At 37.9% G+C, this 22,931-nt stretch overlaps 1 protein-coding gene across 6 annotated transcripts in view; it reads left to right on the top strand.

Moving 5' to 3' along the window:
• Positions 1-22,931, top strand: part of TP63 (tumor protein p63) — a 273,034-nt gene that overhangs the window by 173,765 nt on the left and 76,338 nt on the right. For all 6 annotated transcript variants that reach the window (XM_010850706.1, XM_010850705.1, XM_010850704.1 and 3 more), the window contains exon 4: positions 6,963-7,217. In XM_010850706.1, coding sequence (XP_010849008.1) covers positions 6,963-7,217 — 255 coding nt within the window. The remainder of the gene's footprint in view (positions 1-6,962; positions 7,218-22,931) is intronic.

Raw genomic sequence — 22,931 nt, 5'->3', positions numbered from 1 at the left:
CCTGTAGATGGTATAACCTTCACTAAAGATCTCCATTACTACGTACTTTCTTTTCTTAGCATTACCATGTCTACTTAAAAAAATATTGACATGGATTGTTATAGATTGAAAATTTCCTCAAACGCATTTTTGATCTGACTTTAATTAATAATGCCTGGTTCACTTTAAAGAAACTAAAACTCTGTATACTTTGCTATATTATCTGGATCGAGAATTATTGAATATTAAAGTTATACCTTTCTGCTAAGCCCAATGCTTCTTTGGCATGTAATGGTGATGTCAGTTTCTTTTAGAATTGAGGATGCTCATGATAATAGTTTTATTTATTTGTCATTATTACTAAAAGGGAGTACTTAATGAAATCATAGAATTTAAAGTTTATTTTTCCTTAACTGAGCTCTACACAGTGTAATTTAGCTGTATTTAGATTGAATTTTAGCTTCACTATATTTCACACTTCCTGGCTTTTCAAGTACTATGGCTAATATTTGTTGACACTGTTGTCTACTGGATTAGCCAACTTTATATTTTTTTGTCTCACCTGCCCTTGTCAGTCTTGGCTGGAGCTTTTAGGGAGCTCTCTCTTAAGTTATGGAATCTGAGTTATGGACCTCAAAGGAATCTTGACACTTTGTATTAGAAAATAAAACATTCTGATAAACTCTGCAGTCTGTCTTTCTAGGTTTATATGTTTAAAACCTTTATTTTTACATTTTGTTTGTTATAAGGTATGAGTATATTTTACCTCTAAACACTTACTTTCTAGGATCATTTGGAAGATGAAAGAAATAAAATATATTTTCTACTTAACAAAACCTAGTTTTGAGAAAAATGTGACGCTCAGTACATTCTTAAGGTGGAAAGACGGTGCCTTAATTTGACATTAAAATACAAATATCTTCTTGACAATTGGAGCACTTTCAATCAATTGTGTTTAATTCTAGCATGAAACAAACCATCATTCTTTGAGGTGAGGCAGGTGGTAGAAAACAAAAAAATGACAAGTATTTCTCCCTCAGGCAGTGCTTGTTGAAAAGTCACTATCTTGCCAATATTTGGGGATAAAAATGTAGTACTGTCTGCTACAGCGTAATCGAATGAATGCTTTGCAAAGCCAGGGTCATAAAGAAAACTGTTTTCTTTTCCCAGGAGGGTTTTTAGAATGTTCAAAAAGCACCTCCATGAAGCCTGAGGTGAAAGGTTATATTAGCTGAAGAAGCTATATATGCTGCCTGAAACAATTTGGATTTGTAGGCTTGCTCTGGCAAATCTATATAAAGAAAGAAGAAAAACACAAAAACCAGTCATCTCCTTTTTCGAAAGCAATCTTTTGGCATTATATTTAAATAGTATTGTAGATGAGAATAGTCAGCCCTAGAAGAATGTTAGAATGGTTCACCAGTATGTCTCATCATCAGATTCAATCTCCTCAATTTTATATAGATTTTACTTTATAGGAAACTACTGTCCAGGTTGGTTTAAGCACCTTATAAAAGTGTTAATTACTCAGTAGTATCTGACTCTTTGTGACCCCACGGATTGTAGCCTGCCAGGCTTCTCTGTCCATGGAATTTTCCAGGCAAGAATACTATAGTGGGTAGCCATTCCTTTCTCCAGGGAATCTTCCTGATGCAGGGATCGAACCCAGGTCTCCCTTATTGCAGACAGATTCTTCACTGTCTGAGCCACCACCTTGCCCAGGGGTAAATGACACATTAGTGGCAGTTGTGACTTTGACCCCATGTCTCAGTTCAGAGTTGTTCTGCACTACTAGAATCCATTTAGGAGTAAAAGTGCAGAAGAATGTTCAGTTCACTGGTCATCTCTAACAGTCAGGAATTATAATTTCTTTCAAATGAAATTTAGTCAACTTATTGTTTCCTATGACAAAGGTCCATTTGAATTGAAGCAAATAGGTTGACTATATGTTGCCAAAGTTACCTCTCCTATGCCTGACATGGCACTTATTCCCATTTTTTTATTAATCTCTTGCCATTTAGTATGGACTGTTGTTGTCATCTTGCCATAAAGTAGCTATTACAGATAGTAATATCTATGAAAAGCAGGACAGAGAACTTATAAAATTTCTCTTACACAGATAAATTGAAGGAGAGAGATTTTTAGAAATGGAATATGATGCACCAGTCATGTGACTTGATTAGACTTCTTTTTGATATTTAATTATTTTATAGTAGAGTAATTATAAAGTCAACTTTAAGTAAGTATAAACCCAAGCATTCAATATTAAATTTTGTTTACAGTGATATATACTGATACACATTATTACTGAGCTGATGAGAAGAAATTTCAGGCTCATAATATATTTAGAATGTAAGCTCATCAAACAATGTAATCCAGGAAAGAAAAATGAAGTGAAACTAAAGGGATTGCCTTTATAGAACACTTTTAAAATGATGAAAAGTCAGGAGAAATATCTCATCTTTATTGTTATTTTAATTCTAATCATCCAAACTGAAGAAATAAATCAGAGTCCGTAGATGACTATGAGAATCCAAAATAACTTACGGAAGAGATTAAAAAAAAAAAAAAAATGAGGAAACACTCTTTCCGTATTTGGTAATGGCAGCTTTACTTGCTCTTTCCTACTGGTGAGAGCAGGCAGTTTGAGATTCAGCTTCTGGGTGTCCCTACACTTGCCATACCAGCTTCATGTTCTAGAACACCTCCACAGTGTTCTGTGATTAACCAGACTATTGAGCTTTCTGTCACCAGAGTGTGTTTTATCCTCTCTGAGGGCAGATCAACTAATTTGTGATGAAACTGAATACACTGAAGCTACAGATGCTGGTAATTTTCTACGGTCCACGCAGTATCTTCACTTTCAAAGTTATTTTTATAGGAATTAAAGCATCTCTTTGAGTTTTTAAAAAATATCCACTGTTTTACTTTACCAGGTTTATAATAGATACCAAATTATGTTCATTTTCATCTTTTATATTTTTTGGAAAGAAGATCATATCCTGTTTCAGACATGGGCTTCCCTGGTGACTCAGAGATAAGGAATTCACCTGCCAGTGATGGAGACTCAAGAGATGTGGGTTCGATCCCTGGATAGGAAAGATCCCCTGGAAGAGGAAATGGTAACCCACTCCAGTATTCTTGCCCAGAAAATCCCATGGACAAGGGAGTCTGGAGGGCTACAGTCTGTGGGATCAGACACAACTGAGTGACAAAAATTTTGTGGAAAGAAGTTTGTCTCTTCTTCCAGACATGATACAGTAGATACATAACATTGTTCATTCATTCACTGAGTGTCTATTAAGTATGTTAAGGTTATTCCCACATCAATATACCTTGTGGTTAGAAAGGGACAATCTACTTCGTAGTACATTCCAAATGTACTAACTTTGTTACATAAGAAACACATGGGATGAGGGGAGCCCACAGAGTTCTTTCAGGGCACATTTTGTTATTCATATGAGTGTTTGAGACTACTTTACCTGGCATCATAAATTGGCATCTCAGTAGCATCCCAGCATAACACAAATCTCTCCCGTCTGTGTTTATGAAATTACAGACGATAAACAAAGGGTCCAGGTACTGCTTCCTTCACCCTGCCAGCTTCACTTGGTGGAAAATATGAAATAAATATTATTCACATTGACCTGGCAGAGTAGCTTCATAGACTCCAAAATGTGTAGTCATGAAAGGGCCCTGTGCTTTGTTTAATACTCTGCTGTCATGATTTTGAAACTCTTTATAATTTATGAACAATAGGCCCTGAGTATTCATTTTGCAATGGGCTGTGTGAATTTCTGCTGGTTCTGCCTACCTAACACTTGTTCGTGGCTATATCAGTCTGCCCTCTGCCTCTAATTGTACTTTACCAACATGTCCACTCTCTTCAAATCAAAGAAATAAGCAAATAAGAGCCCTTTGTTTTCGTTAACTAAATGCTTTTTAAATTAACTTCCAAAGTACTATTTCCTATGGCAAGTTTATGACATAAATTTTTAATAAAGCTATGAGAAGTCTCTAAGAAAATTTCCTTTTTTTTCCCCCAAGAAAATTTCTAATCATACTGTTCTTACTTTTGTGGGTTTGTTGTCTGTGTTTCAGACTAGTTAATACAAAGATGATATTGGTTTATACAAAAAAAGACAACTGAGTATACTATTTAGCTTTTGTTTCTTTAAAGTAAAATTTGAGGAAAGCTTAAACTGAAATATGTTTTCCCATTTTTATCTTGAATAGTTAGCAGCTCTTTGCTCAAACCTGAGAAGTCTAGCTCTACACTATATAAACTGACGAGTCAGGATTGGAAGCAAATCCTATTGTTGTGAAGTAAAATATTTCACCCGAACTGTATGGGATTAAAAATTACGGCATGTAAAAGCACAGCCATCACCTATTAATGACTTGAAATACATTTTCTGCTTCTTTAGTGCCACCCAATATGTTCAGTCTCACTGCTGTCCCAGAAAGGTCTTCTTTGTACCTCTGAGGTAAATGGAGTTTCCATCTCTCTTAAGTCCTTCAAGTAACACTGAGTGTTTACTCACTGGCTTTTAAAGCTGGGTCCCAAACTTTTCTCTTTATATTTATTGGAAAAAAAAATTCAAAGGGCCATGTTTCTTTGTTCTTCTCCAGGCCCACAATTAGCTGAAGTTCCATTCTGTGTAGCTAGGAGGAGAAGGACAGGATTGACCTAACAGGCTTTTTTACTGCCTGTGAGAAAGTACTCAGCGAATTTCTTTGTCCCTTTTGTCAGGGCCGACTGCCTCCCTAATTGTACTGCTTGAGGGAAGCACGTGCCTCTGGGAGCATTATCTGATTCCTACAGGACGCTCAGGAGTGCTTTGTATACTGACCCTTAACTTGAACACAAATAATAATTTCTTTTCAGTCCCCTTCCTAGACCATTCCCCCAGGCTTAGACACCTAAGAGCTTTAATTCAGCCAGGGTTGTGGACACCTTCATCAGGGCCTCACGTTTTAGTTTTTTTCTCTCACAGCTGTCTCACCTGCAGTCTGCCTCACCTGTCAAGGGGGAAAGGTGAAGAAGGAGGCGAGGAGGACTGGGAGCTGTGGAAGTCCGGGGAGAGCAGAGGCGAGACTAACAGCTGCTCTTTTCAGCAGGGGGATAAGTGTAAAGAGATTAATAGTTATCTGAAGAGCAAATGGGGACATGGCATTCGGCAGTGGAATGTGAATGTATAAATGTAATGGAATGGGCATGCGACTGTTAACATTTAGACAGATGCTCTCTGGACTGAATGGAATGGCAGAGTCCTTCTCCTCCCCATGTGAAATACTTAAAGTTTAGTAAAACAACTTCCTTACACTTAAGATGAATTGTTTTCAAGCATCAATTTCTTTACAAGTTTGTGTTCTCTTTAATTTGACTTTTTCTGGGACTCTTGGTTATATTTCACTTGAAGAGCCAGACTCCTCATTTTCTTTATAAAATGTGTACCAACAGGACTGCCTTCTCTTTGCTTCTCATTTGTTTTCCTATCACTAAATTGAAGAAACAATGAGGATTCCCTGTGTCAGAAGGTTTCACAAAGGGAAAACAGCACACGAGCTGGTGGCCGCTTCTGGAAAAGTGTTCAGTTTAACTCGGGAATGACTTGAATTATCTGATCAGTCTGACAGGTGTGATGGTGTAGACTGGGAATCAGATTTGGTTTCAAAATAACTACTCTTGGCTTATTAGCCAATGTTTGAGCAATTCACTTCCCCTTTCTGATAGTAATACAGTAAAGAATATTTTTGTCAATGAAATGAGAAGTTAAATCATTACTTCAGTAAACATCTTATTGAATTATCTACTCAGTGCTGATTTTCCTAGAAGAAATACAATTTCTGGCAGAGAAACTATATGAACTAATGTACTTCTGAATTATACGAAATATAGAATTTTAACCATAACTAGATGATATTTCTCTTACACATGTTCTGCTTTAGAAAATAAACTACTACAAAGAAAATGAAAGAACAGATGGAAAATTAGGCTGTTTGGATGGTATCATGTTACCTTTTAAAATATATAGCTGCCTTTCTAGCCTGGATAGGAGGGGAGTTTGGGGGAGAATGGATACCTGAATATGTGTGGCTGAGTCCCTTCACTGTTAACCTGAAACTATCACCCACTGTTAATCGCCTATACCTCAATACAAAATAAAAAGTTAAAAATAAATAAATTGCACATGTGGTCTCTCCTTTCAAATAATCTACACTAATTCCTAAAAGTTATTGTTTTGAGTGAATAAATATACACACCATATAACTTAAGGTAAATATGATGAGGTTTTTAAATTGCCAATACATATGACAAAGCTTAAAAATCACAATTTTGCATATTTGTGAATAAAGAGATTTACTTAAGTATTTTTAGAAAAAAATAAAATACATAGTTGCTTCTTCCTAACATTGCTACTCCTTCCCCTCCAGTTTTCATGAACCCAGTTTTGGGGGGCAAGTTGGTACCCTGAGACAGAATTTAGAATAAAACTTAAAGAAAATCTAGAGGACAACCATTTTGCTCAGTAGACAAGTTGACCTTTAAATCTTCTCTAGAGCTCGTGTATCTAGTGGTCTTTTTCATTCTGACTACCAAGACAGAAGAAGAAAAGAATAGCAGGTGGCATTCATTTGTTTTAAGAAATTCATAAGCAGCTACTGAACTGTGATGTTTTTTGCCCAGTTTGCGAATAAGCACATTATCTATTTTCAGATGCTCTTGGGGAGACTCAGTTTCCAAAGGCTACCCATGAAGCTGTGTGATCTGTGCAGGTCTTCACAAAACATACCCACACGCCTCGCGCTTCTCTTGGTGTTTTGAACTATGCATCACTAATTAGTCATTTTCCTTTGAGTGTAAAGTGTGGCAAATCTGGGGCTGATCTCTGTGGAAGGCATGCACCAAAAGATGTCTTTTGAGAAGCAACAATATGCAGCTTAAATGGCTAACATGCGGGTTTCTGGGTGTCCTGCAGCCACAATACACGAACCTGGGGCTCCTGAACAGCATGGACCAGCAGATCCAGAACGGCTCCTCGTCCACTAGCCCCTACAACACAGACCACGCGCAGAACAGCGTCACGGCGCCCTCGCCTTACGCACAGCCCAGCTCCACCTTCGACGCCCTCTCACCATCACCCGCCATCCCCTCCAACACCGACTACCCGGGCCCACACAGCTTCGATGTGTCCTTCCAGCAGTCAAGCACGGCCAAGTCCGCGACGTGGACGGTAAGAGTACGGGTGCCCCTGTGCCCTTGAACCTGACCCCCAGGTATGTGGGATTTGTCTGTCACCCCCGAGGCTCTCCTCAATCAAAGCTTAGAACTCCATATTGAATGGTGGAAATGTTTTCCCTGTCCTCTAAGGATATTTTGGTTTGGAATATTCCACACTGAACCATAAAAAGAAAAAGTACCATTTAGTAGGAACAGACCTGATCTGGAAACCAAAGGCCTGTGTTCTGGTAATTCTAGCTGATATGTTCTTGCCTGCCTCACCTTTTGTGTGAACTTTTTTCGAAATAGTAAAGCATTACACGAATGGGAAATGTAATCCTAGGATATATGTGTTTGCAGTCTGCAGAATGTAGACTAGTTCGTATTTATTAAGGAAAGCCTAAATTTGTTCATACATGTAGGTTCTCTTAACATGACTCATACTTTATTGATACACATTTATTTATTACATTTAGAAGCATGTAACCACCCCCCCAAAAAAAGGCCTCAAAAACTACACATCAGAAGCCTGAAATAGGTTCAAAGAGATTCTCATTAAAAATGTTGGGAAAACATAACTTTTCTCAAAAAAAAAAAAAAAGGAAACATTGATCATTTTAAAAATTATAAAGCTGTAAGAATGTTTATTCTATTTTAGAGTTGATTTGAATAATTTATTATAACATGAATAAAGGTCAACTATAAGGGAGGAGACCTATAAGACTGGTTTTAAATGGTTGATCAAAGAATGCCCAAGACCAAAGTGGCACACATTTGTCAAAGAAGTTAACTTTTGCCTGGATTATAAAAATCTTTCACATGTCATCCTCTCATGGAGAAGTAGCTTTCAAATTGTTTTAAAAGATTATTTCCTGTTTGGCAAATAGTTTTCTTTGGAAAGCGTTTCTTCTTTGTATGCCACAGTATTGAGGCTTTACTCCAGTAGTACAGAGTTTATAAACCAATCTGCATTAATAACACTAAATTCCAACATAATTTCACATACATTCCCCCATCTTGACCTCACTTCTTTGTGAACTCAGTAGGGTATGTTTCGCAACTCCCACTTTACTAGGGAAAACTGAAAGAAAGTGGGGTTTCAGTGACATCCCTAAAGTTACAGAGGCTTTTGTATAGCTGGTCCTATTTCTGATTCTGTCACCACTACCTCATCTACTCCGCACCCCCTGCCCCCCAGATTATGTGCTTTCTTTCTTTTTCTACCATTTCACATCAGGATGTTCCAAACGTCTAAGAATTTATCATAGTGCTTTTCTTTCATGGTCTGAGAAGTTGTTCTGTCATAGTTCCTATTTCAACCATAACAGAAGTATTTGCTTAAGACTGGATCTCTCCTCAGTGTGTGATTTTTTTAAAATCAATTGTCATAGTGTTTAGTCTCTTTTATATTAATATTCATGGAGGTGGACACTCCAGGTGAATAAACTTAAGTCCATAGGCCTTAAGGATATATTGGTTGATTGATCTAAGTAATATTTTGCCACTAGAACAGCCATTTTATAAATGGAGCCCTGATATGTTTCCAAATAGGGGTCACCAAGTGGATGTTACAATCACTGATCTTCAAAGCGTACTACTGCTCATCTAGCACGCTCATGCAGAGCTCCACTATAGTAGGAGTGAGTGCATCTGAGTGATGATGGGCATATTTGGTGCCACTGAATGGAGAATCACTGCCCTTCTAAAGTAGCTTAGGCTGGGTGGAGCATGGGGATGGGGCATGGAGTGGGGATGGAGCATGATGCAACTACAATGTTAAATTAATCTATCTTCTTCATTTTTCCCTCCCGCCTCCTCATACAGAAATCTTAAGGCTTTTTTTTTTTTCTTTCAGTTTTAGCACAGTTCTGAACCATCTTCCACCAAACCCCCTCTCTCAGAAAATTACAGTGTCTCAATAAAAAAGGTTAGGCATGTTTACATAAGTGGTAGGTTAAACAGCAAAGAAAATGTTTTGTAGAGTACATGGTAAAAGTTCATTACATGTGGCAGCAGTGGTATCAGAACCCTACAAAAGGGGTAGGCACTGTGGTGAAAGAGCATCTCTTGGGAGCAGAAAACCTGGATTCTTACCATGATCATCCTCATGACCTTAGCCAAGTCACTTCATCTTTCTAGAATTCAGTCTGTGCCTCTGAAGAGGGTGAATATGGTGAAAAGTACTCCCTTTCCTTAGGTGAAGTAGTATTAATCATCAACATAGAAAGGTTTTAGAAGGATCTTTTTCTTAAAAAAAAAAAAAAAATCATTTATTTGCTTGTGCCTAGTCAAACAAATAACTAGGCATGGGACTGGTGGGATCTAGTTCCCTGACCAGGGTTTAAACTTAAAGTCCCCTGCATTGGGAGCACAGAGTCTTAGCCATTGGACCACCAGGGAAGTTCCAAAAGAACTTAGCTTCTAATCAAGTTTTTGCCTGCCACTAATCAGTGACCTTGGTTAAGCTGGTTTGCCTTTCTAGGATTTCTGTTCAGTTGTCTGCAGTCTATGTTATAGGTATTACAGAATAAAATTGATTAGATGTCTATTCCATCCTACTAATATAGCACTTGGCACTTACATTTGTATTAGCGTTCTTTCTTGTTCACAGTTAGATTTCTTTTAGGCCCAGCTACATTTCTTCTAAATCCAGCGCATTTAAACTCTTGTTTGAGTAACTGCTGAGATCACCTAAAAACATGTAATTCTTAGCCATGGACACCAGTATCTTATACATTAGGAGCATCTAACTCTTTGAGCCACATCGTATATCCTCACACTGATGCACATTTTAAAGTGTTCTCTCATACATTTGTCTCAGGTGGAACCTCAGAACCAAGGCTGTTTTCCCCAGTTTTAGAAGTGAGGAAACTTCAAGAAGTATAGGTTACTTGGTTCATTACCAGCCCAGGAGATATAGGAACTCAGGCTTGCCTCTCTCCCAGTTCAAGTATTTCTACCATCCTATTTGGGATTCCCTGGTCGCTCAGTTGGTAAAGAATCTGCCTGCAGTGCAGGAGACCCAGGTTTGATCCTTGGGTCAGGAAGATCCCCTGGAGAAGGAAATGGCAACCCACTCTAGTATCCTTGCCTGGAAAATCTCATGGACACAGGAGCCTGGTAGGCTGCAGTCCATGGGGTCGCAGAGTCAGGCACGACTGAGTGACCACTTACTTACTTACTTACTTACTTACCATCCTATTTAGACTGCCTTTCTCTTTACTGACAGAATCAGGGATGTACAAGCACTAGCAGGCCCTGCGTAGCATGGAGTGAAACCACCTAACAAAGGACATTTTTTTATGCTACATTATATACATCTATTTCTTAGGCATCTGTACATTTTAAAGCAGTCTTTCAAAATAAAACACCAAATTTTAAAAACTGCCCACAAGCTGGAAGCAGCAGAAGCAGCTGTCATTAGGAAGGGTCACACTTACCACATCGTCCTCTGGTAATTCTTTAATAAAAATCTTGTTTGTACCATTTTTTTCACTTGTCATCCTTTTGCATTGTTTTCTCTTATAATTTCTGGCTTTACTCAGACTCACTGCCAAAATATAATTAATATCTTTAAAGTATATGTGCATATTTCTTTTGCTTTTTCTGTTTCCAATAATGGATATGAGTGTGTTTCCAATTCCATGAAAATGTGGTTTCTATTTTAAAATTTTTCCAGTGAAATAAAGTGAAGAACAATGACATTTTCCATATTCTGTCTTCCACACACACAGACACACTCACATGTAGTCACACCCAAACCAACATGAAATTTAGGACTTAATTTCAAACTTTCTTATTTCTACAATGTAATTACTACTTTCTGATAGAGGCCTACCATTTAATATAATAAAGTGTTGGTCTAGCATTATAGCTAAGACTCATCAGTCATAGGCCAGTTGTCAGTATGGTAATTTGAAAATAGAAAGAAACTTATGTGCAGAATTCAACCCTGAAATTTACTAGCAGCATTTAGGACCTGCTCGAAGAGTTCAGTTTCTTTAAACCTGACTATACCACCTGCAAATGGGAATGCTCATACCTTCCTTATACTTTCTTTATCATGAGGATTATGTGGCATGTGTAAAGGCACTGGCTAGTCATAGACACAAATGCATTTACTGAGTCTGAACTTGAATCTCTTTGCTTCATGAGTTGATTAGTTTTATTGAGTGTTCAGTTGTGCCATAAGTAGTAATTTGAGAGAATTCAAAGGAAAGTATCTTCTATTTTTTTTCTTTTTCCTAGTGCTTTTGGGCTGTTAACATGCATACTGCAGCCCCATAGGACTGTGATATTATCCACCAACCAAATACATGACTAAATGGCATAGGGTGGTATCAGGCTCTCCCATGTGCTGGCTGCCATGCTGCAGGCTGGCCATGCAGCCTTCCTAAGTCTGTCCAAGCAGATGCAGGCTCTCCTTGCCTTCACTGAGAAAGACCTTTTCCAGTTTTAAGAACCTGGTGAATTCCAGTGTTTATTTCTCATTTATGGGGATATCTATTTTTTTTTTTTTAATTCTTTGTTTTTAGTAAAGAATATCTGGGTTTTTTGTGCCAAAAGTATTGGAGGCAACCTACACGCTCAGCAGTGGGGAATTGGCTATGCTATAAATTATGTCATATTCACTTGACAAAATACTCCCTGGTCATTCAAATGAACCTCAGGTACTGAGCTGGAATGCTTTTGGAGTTGAGAGTAAGGAAAAGAGGAGTTTTCTATGGCACCTACTAGAGCTTTGAGAGGACTGCTAAGTACACCACTTCTGGGAGTAAAGTGCTTTCTTTTGCTGGACTCCAAGGACAAGACTTTTTTGTGTGAATATCAATCTGTCTTGACCTGTATTCATCTTGAGAGCTGTTTTTCCCACAACCCATGACACACAGTATTATCTGCATGCAGATACTGGGAAAATCCTCAGATTAGTCTTTTTCTGTTGTCCTCAGTCTGAGATAATGGCTCTGGCCTTTGGACATACATCCCTTTTGCTCTGGTGACTTTTTCCTTCCATAGATATGAAGGTCTCATAGAACAGGCACCTTGACCTAGCGCTCAGAGTCATATTCAGCATACAGCAGACCCTTAATAAATATGAAAAAAGAGACTTGATTTTCTCCGCCATGGCCAAAGGAAATGACTATGTTCTGAACAGCATCCCTTCATTCTGAGCTTGATTGTTCACTGTTCATGAATTCAATGCCTTTTCTTCCACCCATGATTTAGAATGTCCTCTTCTTTGACTTTCCTAATCATGCCAGCCTCATGTTGTGTTCAGAGCTTTGAAGAATATAACTTGAGCAAGTGGAGAGATTAGGGAGGTGACATTTGAAAGGGGAACATCCAGTTCCCCAAGAGAGTTTCATTGATCCCAGCCTATTGGTCTCACAAGCTTGCTCCCCTTGGCTCCTCCACAGGCGAGCTGAGATGCATGCCTGTGGCCCATCCTGCCTGTCATCGGGTTACCTGTAATGTAAGACTTCCAGAAGAAGGCTGCCAGCTCTGCAGAAATCTAATGCAAGCCAGCCCATTGCATGGCCTTCTGGAATCTTGGGACTCTTTTAAGAATAGCCCATCAAAGGACATGATGTACAGACAAACTTTTCCATGATGAATATGATTTATCAGCTTCCTTGTCGAAAGGAAACACTTCTCTCATCAACGCTTGAGCCTTAACTGGGGCTGATCTTAACCGAGTAGCTGTTAGATTTCATTGCTGAGAAACAGAAGTCAATAGACTTGTCTCCTGCCAGTGGTACATTTGTTAATCACAAGTTATTTTCACTTCTTGCCAAGGCTGTCCTATAAATCTCCAGAGATACATAAAGGAGTGTCATTTTATGCCCCTCCCATGATAAAGAAAATAATGACATTGAGTACTGTTGCCTGTTATCCAAGCTATTTCTTAGGTCACAGAGTATTAAGGAAGAATATCCTAAATAAAGGGTTTAGAGATTCTTGGGGATGGTTCATGTTACTTACTTAACTCTAGGTTTTGCACGTTAAAGTGAATTTCCATTGTAAGCTCTTGTGTAGAGGAGTTGTCTCCAGGTCCAGAGCAGAATAACTTAGTCAGCAAGTTTGCCCTAACTTATATGAATTAACTCTAGGTTAATGTATTCATGATAAACCAGTTTCACCTAATCTGATGTTTAGGGCCTTGCCATGTTATGCTTGAGTGATTTCCTGACTGCACTGTAGAGATTCTCTATAAAGGGAAAATTTTGATATTTATTTATTAAGTCTAATATTATAAGAACTGACCGATGATTAAAAAGAAACACCAAATTGAAATAAAACTTGCCTTTGTTTTTCCACTACAAAAAGAAGAGCAGTAACTCCCCCCCTTTTCTTTTCATTTTTATTCCTTGTCCTGCTCTTCTTCCTGCTCCTCCATTCTTCCTTTCCTCCCCACCTACCTTTTCTTCCTCCTCCTCCTCCTTCATTTATGTTATCATTCATAGTAGTAAGTTTGGTAACCAGCCACTTGATCTTTTGTTTTTTCACTATAGCATTGATTTCCTGGAAGGGTGAATTATTATGAGGAGGATTGTGATAGAAATAAATTACCATGGAAATTTCCATCAAGAACAGGGATCAGATCATAAGGCTCATTTTTCTTAAAAAAATTACTTCGACTAATAAGCTACCTTGGAAGTAGAAAACTCAGATATTTGGGGGACTAGAGGGTAGCCTAAACAAGTCAAATGGTGAGGATGGGCATAGTGTCAAGGTGAGCTTGCATACCTTGTCCACAAGGGCGTTTGCTTTGCAACTCCAACATGGTGTCATGGGGGAAGGTAAACCTGAAGTCAAAAGATGAATTTTTCAAGAGCATGTAGAAACCTTGATTCTTATGTGATATCTCCATATCTTTAAAAGATAGCATTCATTAAAAAAAAAAAAGTTGTGAAAACCACAGACCAAACAAAACAATAGTCAGACTGAAGACCATCTTTGCAATGTATGTAGCAGTGACAAGAGATAATTACTTAAAGTTTAAATTAAAAAAGTGGAAACTAGAGCAAGCATCAAAGGGAAAAGTTACTAGTGAATGCATTCTGTTCAGAAATAATAATTCTCTATTCTTTACAAAAGTCTTATAGGTTAATCACTGCCTTGCAATAAACTAAGCAGCACATTGTCAAAGTGGATCTTTTCTCAATTTGTTTTCTTACAGTAAGTGACGTTGCTACCTTCACATTCCTATCAAATTTTGTTTTATAAAAATATAACTATGCAGCATTGGATCCTTGGTGTAAAGAAAGACTTATATTTGCTTTGTTTTCATCCTTAGAGAGTTTATGGGACTCTATAACTTAACTCTCTAAAATTGGCCAAAGCTGCATTCAGAGAAGTGCAGTGAGATTGAAAGGGCTTCAAATCAGTTTTCTCGGTTCACTAACTGATGACTGCTTTGTAATTAACACATAGAGAGTGTGCCAGGACAAAAATTACCAGGAAATTGAGGTATAGTCAGATAATGATGTCATAGTATTTTTTAATGGCTCAAGAAAAATGCAATATATCATTCAAATGGACAGAAATATCCTCAAGTCAGCCCTGAAGGATGCGTGCCATGTATTGTGCTCGGTGTCTTCCCATATGTGAGCTTTACACCTTCTTCTGTTTGCATTCCCCAATATTAACCATTTCCATAGTGTGATCAAGTCTTGTAACAGTCTCCACCCTCTCTGGTGGAGAAGGGCAGATGTATTTTTCTCATGAAAGGTATTTAGCTGTCAGCTGTCTTTTCATGAGTAAAAGGAACTGCATGTGGAATAAACTCTCATGGTTTTATATCAACAGCAATTCGTATGTCTGTAAGGTCACTGGAGCAAGGAGATGTGAAATGACATAACTTTCTCCCCAACAGCTTCTAATTTTTTGAGATTAAAGAAGTTTATTGCAGAACAGAAAGAGGAATCTTAGACTCTTTGAAGCCCTACAGATGTTTTGTAGACATGCAGTGCTTTTTTGGAACAAGGGGTCCTGTAATTAGGCACACAGGGGCCTCAAGGGACTGATCTTAACTGCCATCTCTCTCTGGTTTTTAATAAAGATTACGACCCCGTCATCAGGCTCCCCTCAGCTGAAATTTAAAGGAAACTGGGAGTAGCCAGAGACCGTAGAACCTAATTTATTGTGAGGTAAATTAGAGAGGGAATCTCACTTTACAAATAGAATCAGGCTTCTAATTTGAGTTTGAATCTAATAATGAAGACTCATGATTTCTTAGTGTAAATAACAAAACAGTGTAATTTGTCACCTTGTCATTGTATTAGAAGGGTCTGAAGATTTGGAATGTAACTTCTAATTGTTTTATGCGGAGGTAATTCCACATTGTCAAGTACCTCAAACAGGTGTTTTTTGTGGGTTACTCACTGAGTTTGAAATTTTGGTTTTACTCTTTATGTTGTTTTACCAGTATCATCTGGACTAAATATTGTGGAAAATAGAATGAATAATATGAAGACACCATTTAAAACGACTTTTTGTTTTACTTTGGAGTAGTTTCCAAGTTGTATTACATAGAAAGAATCGTAATTGCTTAACGTAAGAATCCTCATTTGAATTTGAGATGTCATTTGACAGCCTCCTGAAGAGTGTGGTTCATTGAGTAGAACACAGAACTCAGGACAGCAGTGGCCACTGATAAGCTGTGTGATCATGGGGCGAGCGACTCTGCCTCTGCTCATCTATTAATGGGTATTGTAACATTTACTTGGTAGGAATGCTGGGAGGCTTAATTAAAGTTTACTAAGTGCTTTGGGAACCTGAGAAATGAAGCTCAGAAAACATAATACGTTATTATCTGCATTTTTGTCTTTAGATTTATCTGTGTGAATAGTACATATCCATGCTTGTAATTCAGGCAGTTTTTTGAGGTTTTCCATTTATAAGCAGACCTGAAATGAAGCATTATAGGTGTACAAGTCCCTAGAAATAAATGTAGGATGAATATATATGTTTGCATAGGTGTTATTTTTTTCCTAATGTAAAATAACTTCTTCTTAAAGCCTATTAGATCTTATAATTGTTAATCAGATGCTATTTTTCTTAAGAGTCTCAGTACTTTATTGGTAATATTTCAGCAAACTAGTAACAGAGTTTATTTTTTTAAAGTATTTGTGTATGTTATTAATTTATATATTGTTGGCTGAAGTGGGTCTTCGTTGCTGCATGGGCTTTTCTCTCTTTGTGGGAGGCGGGGACTACTCTCTAGTGGGGGCCAGTTTCTAGTCGTGGTGTCCGGTCTTCTCATTGCAGAGGCTTCTCTTGTTGCAGAGCACTGGCTCTAGCATGTGGGTTTCAGTACTTGCAGCACATGGGCTCAGTATTTGTGGCTCACAGCCTTAGTTGCTCCATGGCATGTGGAGTCTTCCTGACCCAGAGACTGAACCTGTGTGTCATGCACTGGCAGACAGATTCTTTACCACTGAGCCACTAGGGAAGCTCCAGTAACAGTTTTAAATTATGAGCATTTTAACTGCAGTCCATCAGGTCACAAAGAGTTGGATACGACTTAGCGACTGAACAACAGCAGCAACATTTTGACTAGATCCTTAGAAAAAAACTTTACTCTTTTTCTTAAAAATGCAAAAATAGATACACATATTTATTTAAATACAAATATTTCATTCTTGCTGAGTAACAAAGGAGTAATTTGCAAAAATTGTAATTTGGCTTCGAAGATATTCCTTCCTTCTCTCTCCCCCTTTACTTCCTTGTTCCTTCTACTTTGTGTGTTAATTTGAGATTTTCATATTTATGAATTGAGAGTCCTAACATTAAATGGTGGAGAAGGCAGTGGCACCCCACTCCAGTACTTTTGCCTGGAAAATCCCATGGGCGGAGGAGCCTGGTAGGCTGCAGTCCACGGGGTCGCTAGAGTCCGACATGACTGAGCGACTTCCCTTTCACTTTTCACTTTCATGCACTGGAGAAGGAAATGGCAACCCACTCCAGTGTTCTTGCCTGGAGAATCCCAGGGACAGGGGAGCCTGGTGGGCTGCCATCTATGGGGTCGCACAGAGTTGGACATGACTGAAGCGACTTAGCAGCAGCAGCAGCAGCCGCAGCAACATTAAATGGTATAAATTGCCGCTTTTTGTTTTACGACTCTGTATTCTTGGAAAAGCAAATTTCATTTTCCCATAAGAGTAACGTTATAATTATGGATTACGTTTCTGACAAAAGAATTGTCATCAAGTAAGTCATAGGTATGATTAACTGTATGTCATAAAAGCAAAATCCTATAAGCTATGATAATTGTTTAAAATAGCAAAATGATTCTCATAGTTCTATAAAATTTGCTTAAATATCTTGTATGCCTTGATATATGTATATTGTTTACTTATAAAATCCTAACAATTACTTTTATAAACTTATCTAAAACTGATATGCTATGGAACAAACATTTAAATTATCATGTGACAGAGCAAAATTTTGGTGCATTTGATACATGATTTGAGAATCCTATATTTCTCAAAATTAGGAGAATTAGATTTAATAATTACAAAATGTATTCCCCTTGTTAATAATTATATTCAAGATATTTCTATAGTATAAGACCATTATTTATTTTAAGACATTGAATCCATTTTAATTTTTATGAATTATTTAAAATATTAAATATATTGTTATGGATTTTGCTTATAACAAAAAGAAAAAGAATGGAAAAGAAAATCTGGATTCTTTTGAATTTGAAAATAGAGTTTTGGTGTATTTTCACTATCCCTGCCTGCCACTGCGCTGTCCAGAGTGGAGTGGTTTTGAGAGGAATAACTGTTCCCCAAAGCAGCTGGTCATGAGAATGGTGGGATGCTAATAGAGAGTTTGGTTCCTTTGCCTTGGTGATTGATAGTGGAGGTCTTTGAGGATACAATTTGTGTATTAGACCCAGGATGTGGTGTTTTTTTAAGCAACCACTTTAAGCACTATCTATTCAAGTTTATCACCTACCCTCACTTAGTGGGGAAGGCCTTTGGAAAATGGTGTTTAGTTGGTCATTTAATAAAGCAGATTGACCAATTCATAAAATAAATAGTATTTTCATAATCAAAATCTGGAATAACTTTTTCTGTACTTCTACAGTTAGAGTGAATGCACAGGAAATATATCCTGTTATGACAATTAATAATTCCTTTTTTAAAAAAACTCATCCACATAGATACATAACCTCTTTTTCCTTTGCTTATTCTCATGCCTAGAATGCATTGAAGTTTTGCGTGTAAAAATAGGTGCACACTTTTAAAATGCTTTAGTCTAACTGCTCTGAGTTTTGGAAGATGCTTGGCAAATAGCTATTTTAATTAGTCTTTCAAAGGAAGATTATCAACCTCTAAGAGTTACCATGGATAACTCATTCCTTAGGCTTATATTGTTCTCTCATAATATTCACTGGTAATGGATTAGATTTTATGTTTATCTTCAAAGACTACAGTTTACACTTTTGTATATAATTGTAACAAAGGCATAGCTTGCAAATGTTTATATTTAATATTCTGGGGATCATCATATAATTTAACAAATAGTAACTCATCCATAAACTTTTTGCTGTAGAAGTTGGAATGACAAGTGATGAGATACTTAAGATTTAGGGAAAAGAAGATGTCTCATTCAGCAGCAGAACTAGAAGGAAATATAGAGTTCTTCCTGTCTAGTTTCCTACTCATGAAGCAATGAAATATAATATATAGTTATTTGTGTAAGTTTCTATAATGTATTCATATTTCAGAATTGATTTCTTGCCTTGAAAATGCCACAGTTTTCAGCTATAGTGCCTTTCTTTGCATAAACATTTCAGACATAGCTGTTGAAAAGTGTAAGAGTTATGCTAGGATTAGTCTTTTTATTAAGTTTTCATAAAGTCTTCTCTCAACCTTCACTCAAGTATAATTATCCTCTCTAGATAATTTAGGATTAGGAATGGGAATAGGGAGAGGATACTCAAAAAGAAGAACAATACAGGGAGGAAGTGAAATGATTTGTTAGAAAATAGTGAGTGGATCATTATTTAAAGGAAAATGTGTACACTTTGAATTTGTGTGTTTGATGTTTTCTAAGACAGTTTTGTAGCCCTGAGAGTGTGTTTTCATGACATGGACTTCTACTTTGAGGAAAAGAACCAAACCATTTCAAATGAATTGTTCAAATTTAGTCTAAAATCTTCGCTTCATTCATTTCTGCACTTGATAGCCTGCTGGATGTTTTTGCTTTGACATATAAGAAAATATTTATTATTTCCTTTAGTATTTTTTTAAGAGCTAACTAATCTATTTTAGAAAAGGGGAGGAAAGGGGACTTACTTTCTTTTACCTAGCAACTCTTAATCCTTTTCACATTTACTTCAAAATGTACAAAATGTACTAGATGGTCTTAGTCAATAAATATATGGTAAGTAAATATAATTCTATATGCTTTTCTAAAATGCTTTGAAATTTCCAGGAAAGAAAATCTCTGTAATTATCTGCTTGTGTTTTAGTAAAATAAAATTAAGCAATAAAACTTTAAGGCTGTTTTCCCATGATAGTAATGATGGTTTTATTTTGATAGATGTGGGTTTTAACTCTAGTTGGTGCCATAATGTAATTGAAACCGTATCTTTGTGTTGAAGCATTTTTAAATATTATATGTTCTTTCTACCTTTTAGAAGGATTCTTTATTACAGTTACTTTGAATCTATGTTTTCCTTCCCGCTAACTCAGAACACAGCCTAGATTCACAGAGTTTAGGATTGATTCTGACATTCATATTGTTTGCCTTTGAGGAGCCTAGTGGGTTTCTGTATATATAAACAAATGACCAGAGCTACTTGAGTATCTTTTGTCAGTGGTCTCAGTTAAGGGTCACTGATGCTCAGCATATGGAGAATGCTTTAAGACAAGTTAATTAGAAAGGGAGAAATTAGCATGGATATTTTATGCCTGGGTACTGCCTACACTGATATGTGAACAGTGAGAAAGGTTATATCCTTCTGAGAGACTTGCTCACAAGCAGTCCCAAACTAACAGATTTTTCTTTTTTTAACTGGATTGAAAATTCATTTTGAAGTTGTCGCTTGGGCATATGGTTGTGGGGCATAGATTAGCTCCTAATGTATTGTTTTCTTAATTTGTTTGACTTTGGGATTGAGACTCCAGAAACCAAAACTATTAATAATGTTTGAAACATTTAAGCAGAAGAGGGAATTATCTTTTTCCATAAATTCCTGTTTTAAAATGAAAATATTCTTCCAATCGCTAAATTACAGTGAGATATGATATAAATATTTTATAATATATAAATGTAAAATATTTGAGATACTTACAGTGTGTCTGTTTTAGTTACCTTGCAAGCCTGAAAGTTACAGATATTGTGACCCATGTTAGGGCTCAGCCATCCAGCAAAGCTTTGCCTTTTTATGAAAGCAGGGGCTGTGGTTCTTTTACTTTAGTAACAAGCCAAAGTAACAAAGTAACAAGCCAAAGTGTCTAAGGAGGCAGAGTGGTGAGTGGAAAGAATTCAGGCTTTGTGGTCAGATAGACCTGAGGTTGAATTCCACCTCTCTCTATCTTTGTGGCCTTAGGCAAGACACTGTCTCCAGGGCGGTTTCTTCAACCCTGAAATGGGGATAAATGCATCTTGAGGCAGCAAGGTTATTGGTAGGTTTAGACATAACGAATGTAGAGTGCATAACAGTGCCTGGTAAATGGTGATTTTTATTAGATTAGGTCTTGAATTTAGGATTAGAATTTGGGTACGTCAGGAACTGCACTAGGGAATCCAATCTGTGGAGTACCTCTAGCGTCTGACACCTTCCACCATGTGGTGGAGATGTGTTAGCACAGCCCTTAAAGCATTTACCCCAGTTAGAAGCAGGGGAAAATGCTATCTGCCTGGGGCTTCTTGAGACTATAATCTGAAGGGTTCCATAGAAAAAACAGAATTTGTTCATTTTTTTGTAAAACATTTTAATTTTGCATTGTAATACAAATATACATTTAAATATATTTATCTCCCTCATTTAAAACGCATCTTCAAAATTAGAGTTCCAGGAAGATGAGTAATATTTATCCTGTGGGTTTGAGTGACACTCAGGCACACTGCCATGTATATTTCTGATGTACAAATACCTTAACCATGTAAGAGGCATGATTTTGAGATAATTGATTTGCTCTGGGAGAGTAGTAGAGTGCACTTTAGTTATTTTTATAGTTTCAGCCCACAAAGAACATGGACTCATGCTCTAAATGGTGATTGTGTTGAGCAGTAAGCAGAGCTCCGTTTTTTTTTTTTTTTTTTGCCTAACTTTTCTGAAACCAGGACATCCTAGATTTGTTGGGATGGCCCCAGAGGGCACAATTACCACAGATGGGAGAGAGTCACCAGGTGGCAGATTCCAGCTCAGAGGGTTCTGCTGGACTGGAATGCACCACCTCCAGTGGTAGTGAGCGCACAGCCCCTGGAGTGATTCAAGATAGAAATGAGAGCCTGACTTGAGTTTTAGGTGAGAGAATGAATCAAGCGGTCTCTGAAGTTCCCTTTGAATTAAAAAAAAAAAAAGCCTATGCATCCAGAAGAGAAGGCCTTTGTTGCTGGAAAGAAAGAAGAAGATAGCAAATGACCAGGCAGATGGTTCAGTGGGGAAGAGAGCAGACTTTCCGGAGAGGCAGTGGAGCAGCTGAGCTAAGAACACAGAGGCCAGCCTGCTTTGCTCGCCTGAAGACAGGGCTCTGCTATTCTGCCTGAAGCTGTGGTCGCGGATAGGAGGCAGCAGCTCGAGAGGTAGGCTGGGGCCAGCCTATGTGGGTGAAGGTATTTGGACTGTATCCCACAGGCAGTGGGGCTGACGCTGAATACTTTTGGAGCACAGGAATTATCACGCTCGGAACTGTAGATAAAACCCATTAATCCAGCATTGTATGGGAGTTAGTTGGAGGGGACCCAGAGAAAGGAAGCAATCTGGAAAATGCCACAGTAGTGCAGATACTAGATGGGGGGCTCGTTCACTCAGCGATATGGTGAACTGATGTGGGAAGGACAAAAATGAGAGGGCAAGAGGCAGCTTTGGAAGTCACTGCTTCCAGAGGCTACATAAGAAGACAGGAAGGAGGAATGGAGAGCCAAGGAAGGGGCTGAAGTGATGGACTGTCTTACTAGAGGAGAGCTAAATAGTTAGTAAAGGCTGCCATGTTCTAGCTGCACCCTCTGTAAATCGCTTAACCTCCCTGGTGCCTCAGTGTTCTTATCCATCACGCTCAGTTTCTGCAGTCCTGTCCGACTCTTTGTGACCTCATGGACTGTGGCCTGCCTGGGCCCTCTGTCCATGGGATTATCCCAGGCAAGAATACTGGAGTGGGTTGCCATTTCCTCCTCTAGGGTATCATTCCCACCCAGGAATCAAACTCGCATCTCCTGCATTGGCAGGTAGATTCTTTACCTGGGAAGCCCTTGTTTTTATCCATAAAATGAGGGGAATGACACCTACGCTCCAAATTTGGTTGTGAACATCCAGTGAGATAATGAGGTGAAAGTGGTTTGTAAACTCAGAAGTCTGTCCTCCTGCAAACTGTTCCTGCTGCATTGGGATTGAGGCAGGAGGAAAGGCTTGCAGCTTCCTGTTTTGCAAAATTAAATTTCGTGTCTTTTCACTCTGAGCTCTAAGCTAAAGGTACTGGGTGAATGAGGTGATTCTTATACAGCCTATTTCAAAACTTCCTAGATGTTCTCTCTCACCCCCAGT

This window comes from Bison bison, unplaced genomic scaffold (genome assembly GCF_000754665.1).
Source record: "Bison bison bison isolate TAMUID 2011002044 unplaced genomic scaffold, Bison_UMD1.0 scf7180017864294, whole genome shotgun sequence".
Classification (NCBI taxonomy): Eukaryota; Metazoa; Chordata; class Mammalia; order Artiodactyla; family Bovidae; genus Bison; species Bison bison.
The sequence above is the reverse complement of the archived record's forward strand: the minus strand, read 5'-3'. Positions and strand labels throughout refer to the sequence as shown.